The following is a 9241-nucleotide window of genomic DNA, read 5'->3' as shown; positions in this document are numbered from 1 at the left end:
AAATAGGGCCCAGCCTGTTTTACGTAACTTTGTGTTGTATGTTGCTAGTTAGCCACTAGCTAATGCTCTGCCTCAGTTTGCTTTGTAATGACCAGACCTTGATTGATAACGTAAACAAATTTCGTATCATTGTCACATTTTGACCAGTGCCTGTGATCAGTCATTTGTGAGCTGCAATAGATTTTAAAGTAAATGCTCATGTCAAAATTTAAGATTGATAACTGACTGTATTTTGTTTTTACTTGCAGTAAATATACCACAGTATTTCCATATTATATTATCAGAATACACTGTTAGGCATCCTGTTATGAATTGGATACTACCCAATTAATTCACCGCTTTACCTACGGACTAGGGCTGCACGATATGAGGAAAATATGCGATAACGTTGAATATCGCTATGATGATATTACTTGCGATAAATGAACAAATATTAAAGTATACTCAGTTCTGCATTTCTACTACTTTCATTATTATGCTAAAATGCAACAAATTGCTTGTTGAATAAAAAAAGGCATCACTAAAAAAAGTTAGTTACATTTTAAAGTTTTTTACGGAGTTTTTTTGCCACATTCCAAAAAAATCTATTGCGATAAGTTGCAGCCTTTTGCGATTTGTATATTGCGATGGCGATACAAAAATGATATATTGTGCAGCCCTACTACAGACTTTTTGGAAACCTCTTTCTTGGGATTGATGCATCTTATAACCTATTGTATATTTTTTTTCAAATTGGGTTTGTATGTGGGACACTGTTGCTAGTTTGAAATTTTAGTAAGAAAAAAAGTGTTGCACGCTCTGGCTCCATAGGCATTTCTCTATTTATTCTGACGACGTTTCGGCCCTAAGGCCTTCTTCAAATCCAGAGTGTGCAACACTTTTTTTTTTTTTTTTTTTTCTAATTTTCAAGTCTACTACCAGTGATCAGCACCTCACGACAGCCCTTGGTGTGCATTGTTTTTCTATATTATAGTTTGAATTCTTTACCATTGTTTTGCAGGTGACGTGACTGGAACATGCTGTTAAGTGGGTATCGCCAAACTATTTTCTGTAAGTGCATTTTAAGTTGTGTACACGTCGAGTTATTAATTTTGTATCTGAATGTCTCACTGGTTTTAGAGTATTTAGATGTTTAAAGTGCAATATTTGGCTTATTTATAAATTATAATTCTAACTAGTTATATATCATACCACATTGAAATTCAGCATCACGTGTTTTCTAATGTACATGGAAATTTATCAACAGGAGCAACAAATAGAGATTATCGACAATGAAGGTCGACAGAAGCAAGTTAAAGAAAACTCCTACGGAAGCTGTGAGTATGCTTAATACTTGCTGTGTGACCATTCCTAGCCTCATTAGTGCCTAATTTCCATACAGTAATAAAGCTGAGCTTTGCTGGAGGTTTTATATTTGCACAGCAAATTATAACAGCAGTAGATGCCTGTCACCTGCACCTACATTATCTAACCAGTTAAGTGTGGCTGCTTCTTTTACTATTCCTTTACTTGCAAAATGATGCGCTGACCAAAAGAGCACTGAAAACAAGGAGTAGGCAGTTAGTTGCTAACCTTGGTGACAATAAGGCTGTACTTTCTATAGGTGCTTCACAACAAAAATCATAGCGGTGGTAAGCATTTAAGCAGCAGCTTTTCATAGCAGTCACACAGCACTTACACCTCTGAGATTATGTTAAAGGAGATCAGATCCCAAAATTGATAGGCTTCTAAGCTGCCAACATGCTTTATCAGAACTGCATGTTGGTCGACTATGTTGAAGCCAATCATTTTAGTGCAGTGCCACTCCAGGTTAAAGGCGAAAAATGGTCATAGTTTGGCCTTGCTAATAAGTTGGACAAAAATACCCATATTGCAGGGCAATGCGGTTTCCCCCTACTGTGAGTTCACAGAAGAAATGGAAATTTTAACTTATCAGCATGTCACAGCATCACTAAAGTGTGTTATACTGTGCTATACTATGTTAGTAGAAAAGACGCATAGGTGGTCTTTGTACTCACTCTGACTAACCATTTTGGGTGCTCCTTCTTAACCAACAGCCTGCTGACTGTAGGATACTTATAGAGAAGCTCAAGGCATGCAGTGATGAGCAACTGCTGGTTGAACTGCAGCACATCAAGACCTGGAATATTGGCAAGGTAAGTCCTAAACAAAAGAGGGAGAGGCACCTCCGTCATAACCTGACACGCCAGATGGTTTGTTACACCGAACCATCTGAGAAGCCATCATTGGAAACTGTTTGGCAAAGGGCTGTCTCTCACACCTAAACCACACCCGTAGCTGCCAGTAGCTCCTCACCAGACGCGGATTGGTTTGGTTCACTACTGTCCGGACACAAATGCGTTACTTGAAGCCTGGCAAGATGGAATTCTCGTGTAATTTGTGGCGATTTTGGGTGATATTGCGAGAATCTAGCTGCCGTGCAAGGTAACATCCGTCAATCTTTTCTTTGGAAACCCTGTCATAACTATATCTATGATGACAGGGTTCCCGCTGGTCAATGATTGTGTGGAATATGACGGAAATAAGAGGTGTATTCCATGAATTCGACAGGCACTGGGACACGTCTTAGACTATGTCTACACTACACGGTCCAAAACAATTATGCTGCTTTCATAAAAACGACATGTCCACATTAGCGGATTGTTTTCGTAGAGGCCTCATCCCTCAAAGAAACACACCTGAACAATGGAAAACAGCCAAATCTGTTCTTCTTTGTCATCTTTTCAGTTGGCAAACAACAAAACAACACATGCAGCCAGGCTAATTAAAACATAATTTAATGGATGCACCAAATCCAGGATTCGGCTGAATATTGGGCTTTTTGATGGGGTTTGATTTCTGACTTCTAGAATTTTTCCCACCGAACCCTACGCTTGCACTGTGCGTGCTACGCTGGTCAACGTAATGTAGGGGGACCGTTCAATGCAGTAGGCTGTGAGAAAGTGAAAATGGAACTTGCGAGCAGAAAACCTGCAATGCCGACCTGTCCCGCGGCGTCAAGGACCCCAAACAACACACATCGCCGTTGCCAAAACACCTGCGCATGAAACATCTGAAAGAATACAAGCCGCACATGAAGGAATCCACAGACGGCAGCCAAAACGCAGAAACCCCAGGTACGGCAAAGGAAGGACAGTCACAGCTAAAAACTTGTTAACTAGACAGTGCCTCTCCCGGGCTGTCAGCCGTTTTCCCTACAGTGGGAGCGGAGTGACCGAAAATTTGCACAAAATTTTCATTCATCTGGCGATAGCGATGTGCTTTCCTACGATGTGTAAAGAGCATGTGAATTCAACATTAAGTTGTTACATTTAACTATTTTAGAGGCTGTGGACGTTCTTTACTTAATTAATGTGTTTACTGTGTCAATGGACTGAGGATGAGAGTAGGATTCGGTTTCGGCAGAATCTTAACTAGTGGATTAGGTATTCGGCCGAACCTCAAAAATCTGGATTCTGTGCATCTCTAGTCACAAGGGCTCGTGGCCTTAGGGTAGAAGCTCCTCCTGAGCCTCAGTGCTGACCAGGTGTATACGGTACCTTTTTCTTGACCTCAACATGTAGAACAGTACTACTGTTAACAGTAGTAATTCTCATGCTGCTGTGCCACACATTATTTTAAGGTTGCGACATCCTCTGACACTATATAAATATGTAGCAGCTCCGCTGCTGTAGACCTCTGTTCACAGATAACCACAAACACACGGGGAGGAATATTTGCTACAGCTCTATTTGATGATTGCATCAGCAATGAATTGTCCCACAATCCGTCTGGAGCTCCCTCGCTCCCACTTGGCCCGAGGCTCTCGGTCGCGAGGGCTAAACTTTACGCTGTCCAGCCCACCACACAGTGTCCCCGTCTCCTCTCTCACAGTCGGCCATCAAGAGCTTGCTCCGGCTCACTACTGCTTTAAAGGGAGAGCACGATTAGACAACTCACTGTAACAATCAGTCCCTCCCTGCCTGCTCACCTGAGCCACCGCCTCCTCTCCACACCTCCACAAAATATATATACAGACATTAATGACAACAGCTCTGCTGTGTAATTTGCTATATTGGCATTTCAAATTACTGATAACAGAAAGTTAGAAGTAATAAGAAAAAGGCTTTCTGTCGCTGTTACTGGGCAGGCTAGAGACACAGTTGATTTCTCCCTGTCAGCCCATTACACCACCGTTAAGTACACTCTTGCCCAGTATGACTAAATTCACATTTTAATTGTTCTTTTTCAACAGTTGTCTTTCTGTAGTCTTGCAAAGTAATTTGTTTGAAATAGTGAATTAATCTGTCTCATCAATGTTAACCGTCAGTCAATCTTAAACTGCGGTGCTGCAAATTATTTTAAAGTCCCCGTCCAGTCAAAAAATTGTTTTTCTTTGGTTTATGCCCCCTAAAATGTCAGACTTTGACTATACTAACTTGTAATTGTGCAAAGTTTGTAACTAGAGAGGTGTTTTAACATTCCTCTCCTGAAGGGAGAGATGTCTGTGCAGTGTGCACTAATCTGAAATTTGAGATCCCAGGCAAGCTTAATTAGGTACGTCACTAATCTGTAAACCCATCGCTGTCTAATAAGGAAAGGCCAGCAGAGAATTTCAGTGCAAAAAATTTCTCATCCGAGTCTAGAGGTGTGTCTCAATTCGGATACTTATTTGAGTACACTTACATATAGTACACTGTGTACACTATGTCCTCACTTGTGTAGTGTGTACGTTTTGACAGGGTAGTTTTGTCTCAAATTGCGCACGACCGCTACGCACTGACTGGAAATAATTTTTCTTTTTAATAGTAAATTGTAACATGGCGGAGCATTACCACCACCTATTGTCGCACAACAAAATATATACTGTCTTCTCACTATCTGACTACAGTATAGTGGTACTTGTTGAAAAAACACATGTATTAATTATAGTTGTATAGTTTGGTTTTCACCGTTTCAATCACAAGTTTTAAAATACGTTGGTGGTCCTTTAGCTTCCACTACTTAGCAAAGATGGCGACCGTTGAGGGCGAGTAGTGTCCAGCGTTCTACCTTCAATGTTTTGAGTGCAGCATCCGGGTACTCGTAGTGCCCTGCATTTGGCTATACTTTGTCAGTGTGAACGCACTATGCACTCAAAATAGCAAGTGTAAGTACAGATGTGAGCGATTCAAGACACAGCATAGGTCTTATTGACTCCAGGTTCAGTCAGGACACAGAAGCTATAGTTGCAGACTGTGAACTCTGAACGAGTCTCATCCTAGCACAATCCAAAATTTCTCAATGAGGGAGAGAGTTTCCAGACCCTTTTTTTTTCAGTTTTTTTTTATCATTTTATGTGGGTAAACGATGCTAATCATAACAGTATTTTTTTTTCAAACTTGAAAAAGTGTCCAGTGTTTCCCATACATTGATTAATTTGTGGCGGTCCACCACGATATTAACTTGCCCAACTCATATTGATTTTCTGTTTTTTAACATGTAAAATCCTATTTCCTTGTAGAGCTACGCACAGCGCATTGATTTGCTCAGTGCCTTCTTGTCCTCTTTCTGTGTTTTTGAGACTCCCTTACAAACGTGTTTGTGAGAATATCTCACGAACGCATTCGGACCCGTCTGTAAATAGCCCCGTGGCTGCCTCCTTTCCATGTACGACTGCTCGACCACAGTAAGCCTTTGGCTTTACCATGTTTCTACGGCAACTGCTTTCACTAGTGCACCTGGATCTCCCTAGTTGAAGGTGAGTCTGTTTCTCTCTTCTGTTTTTCACGTAGAGCCTAACATTGGCAATGATAGCTGACATTGGCTAACGTTAGCACTTGTTACAGCGAACCTTTACATAATGTCAGTTAACGTGGCTATATGTAACTTTCAGTTGGTGTTGATTTGAAGCGGCCGCTTTGGACAAAAGCGGCAGTGTTTTTACCACTCATGCATTCGTAAAGATCTTTTCTTTACGGTGCTGTATTACCCACTGTATAGTACTGAGTTAGCTTTACTGGGAGGTCATATAGTTGCGATGAATGTTTTGCTCTGACAGAAAATCATTCATTTACAATGAAAGAATAAGATAATAATAATAATAAGATGCATCGTTGCATTTTAAGTGTTTCATACGATAACTTTGCCTATTTTGGATGTCTCGTGAGCTAAACCAGGTAACATTATCACTGTCACTTGCCACGAGCCAAAACATTAAGCGTTTGTTGTAGCAACCAAAGTAATAACAGATTCATATATCGCATTTCATGAAACCCACGGACGCTTTACACAAGTAATGTCACAAGGGGAAAGAAAAGAGTAGGTCAACACGGACTAAAAGGAAAAAAATGTCCGCGCTAAATGCAAGGGGGCGTAATTTAATGTTGACTACTGACATACAACGACATCGTGCAATCTAAAGTTATTTTATGAATGAAATAGACACCTGAGAGCCAATTCAGGGTGGGTTTTGAATCCTTTACAATCCCGTAATTGTCTCAATCTATTAAAAACCCGACCGAAATTGACTCGCATTTTCCTCTGTTGTCTTTCACTTCCCCTTTTTAGCCTTTAGTTCTTTGTTTCCTTCTTTTCTTTGATGGTCCTGCCCCAATATCAGCCATAACTACAACAGATAACTTCTAAAATAACAAAGAAATCTCCTGCTACCTGGCTGGATACAATAACACAGGCTTTTCCGGTGTTACAAAGAAATCTGTGACTCATCAGAATGTGTTACTGTAGCGCCGTCTACCTAACCTGACTCCGCCAGATGGATTGCTTTGCATTTGCTCTGCATATCCATCTGGGAACTTTCCGTTGGAGAACTTTTGGGAAGGGGTGAAAATACTGGTTAGCTGACTGGATAAACCATCTATCACCACCTATGTTGGTGATAGATGGGTCCAATCAACCAATCGGATCAAACTCTTGCCGAAACCAGTCAGGAGAAGAGCAAAAACATCTTTTCCTCCGAGAAAAGCCTCCAGTGCCGTTTTTTGCTCTTCTTTCAATGAAGAAATACTTTCTAATTCGGATAAAACTTGCGCGATAGCTACGCTCATCTCATCCGTGGAAGCTGCCATGTTTAGACTGAACAATCGCTTCTCGTTGCATCACACCTAAACCCGCCTCAAAACCACCGCTGACTGGTTGGTCGTTTGGCGAACTGCTCCGAATTTTCTCTATCTCAAGATGCCAGACTGATCTGCGAGTGGAAAACTGGAAATCAATCTGTGATTTTGTTGGAAAAATCAAACCCGGGCAGAGACTTCACTAAAAACTATATAAAATTAGCGTTTTTTTAACTGTTAGTCTCGTTTGCAGTTACAGGTCATTTAAGATCATTGTATAAAAACTGACAAAGCTTCAAAAACATTAAAAAGTTACATATAGTCACTTTAAGTTAACTAACTTTAACCAGCCCGGTTCTATGTGAAAAAACAAGGGCAGAGAGAAAAGGACTTATGTGCCGAGAGTTCCAGGTGAACTAATGGAAGACATTATCGTAGGCTTGGTTCAGAGCAGGCTGTGGGTCCAGAAGACTGACGTTTTCTCCTGATTTCATGCTCTCCTTACCCCCCCCCCCCCCTTAAACCCCTCAACAGTGAAAGAAATTAAATTTGAAACTGGAAAAAACTTACACTGAAAAAAAGAGTGAAATGACAAATGGGAACATTGTCATTGAAAAATGCATCAGAATGCTAAAAATAAACTATTTCAGGGCTGTCAATCGATACAAAATTGTAATTGCGATTAATCGCATAGGTGTCCTTAACTTGCGATTACTCTCAAATTAATCGCAATTTTTTTTTCAAATTTTTAATACTCAAGTGCAGGGTTTCTCCTGGCTCAGAAAGGGCCTTTTGGGGGGAAACTTTGACTGTCTAAGACTTCATTTCCTGCATTCTGATACATTTTTAGGCAAAACATCTTTATTTATGTCAAGGAAAACATAAAATTCTGGTGGCAAGTATCAATTAAAAATATAATGGAATATAATGCATTAAAGGGGGCTTTTGCGTCTGACTTCACTGGAACACTAAATCCAGTTCATTTGATTAGTTTTTTTAATTTAGGAGTGAGTTGCATAAGGTAACTGCTATGTATACATTCTATTAATCCATAAATTGTCAGCGATGTTAAATATAGCCTACATTAGGCTTAGTAGTGTAATGGACCACCCCTGCGGTTCGGAGTGTATGTGCAAATTTAACCAATATAGTGTGAAATGCAGTTTAACTGCCGCTGCTACACAAACGGGGCTCAGCAGAGAGACGGAGCAGGACGACACCACCTCTGCAGCGTGTTCAGGGAGTCAGGGCAATGCTGATAAAGCAAGCGCATGTGGTTTTCATGCGTACTATTGTACGGCTTGCATGAGGTGTTAAAACCACTAACCACGAAAACACGGAATTGGACTTCTATTTAACGTGACTACGAGACGTTTTCACAGGTTATGAAACTGTCTCAATTTAATACTGATAGACGGCAGCGCAGCCCGCCGCCGGTCCCCAAGTCAGCATGGTCACCGGGAGAGTCCGGTACAGCCTCACTGTGCAAACGGAGATCCCATTAGCACTAGCCTCACAGCAGAGCGTTCAGATTTAGTTAAATTAGTGCCAGCCACATGTGTATAGTGGCTGTGGATGAGAGGGAGGCTGGCTTCTGAAAATCCGACGTTTTAGCGCTTGTGATTTTCTTTTGCCACTGGCTTAAAACCTCTGAGAGGTGCCAAATCTTTCCCTATGCAGGAAAAATCCTGAAATGGTATTTGAGACTCGGCTACTCCATTGGTAACTCAGTTCACATCGACAGTACATGCAAATAACTTTAGTCTTTTAGAGAGAACCATCTGGAAGGGCTTTGAAACTCAACTTGCCATTCAAAAGACCCTTTTTATTTATCAATTTCTGCTCAAGGAGCTTTCTTTCTGCTAGCCATCCACTCCTGTTCATGGATTTATTAAGACCCACTCCTGTTCCGCGCGTTGGCTCTTCTCCGCAGCACCCCCCACCCCTACTGACTGCCTGCGCAGTAGAGATGTTCCGATACCGATACCAGTATCGGTATTGGCTCCGATACTGCCTAAAACGCTGGTATCGGGAAGTACTGGAGTTTATGCACTGATCCGATACCACGTAATAAAGCCCTAAAGAAAATCTACGTTAAAGTAGTTTATGTTTTTTTTCCGTTATAACAGACTGTCAAACTGGAGAATAAAGAAAGTTGTACGACATTCATTGTTTGTGTTTGTTCA

At 41.0% G+C, this 9241-nt stretch overlaps 1 protein-coding gene across 13 annotated transcripts in view; it reads left to right on the top strand.

The window, feature by feature from the left end:
- The window catches only part of huwe1 (HECT, UBA and WWE domain containing E3 ubiquitin protein ligase 1), a 53007-nt gene that overhangs the window by 7173 nt on the left and 36593 nt on the right, over positions 1 to 9241 (top strand). For all 13 annotated transcript variants that reach the window (XM_028583708.1, XM_028583702.1, XM_028583700.1 and 10 more), the window contains 3 exons: positions 1001 to 1050; positions 1247 to 1316; positions 2058 to 2156. In XM_028583708.1, coding sequence (XP_028439509.1) covers positions 1272 to 1316; positions 2058 to 2156 — 144 coding nt within the window. In that variant the 5' untranslated portion in view covers positions 1001 to 1050; positions 1247 to 1271. The remainder of the gene's footprint in view (positions 1 to 1000; positions 1051 to 1246; positions 1317 to 2057; positions 2157 to 9241) is intronic.

The sequence above is a fragment of the Perca flavescens genome, chromosome 7 (genome assembly GCF_004354835.1).
Source record: "Perca flavescens isolate YP-PL-M2 chromosome 7, PFLA_1.0, whole genome shotgun sequence".
NCBI lineage: Eukaryota > Metazoa > Chordata > Actinopteri > Perciformes > Percidae > Perca > Perca flavescens.
This window is presented reverse-complemented; position numbering and strand designations above follow the sequence as displayed.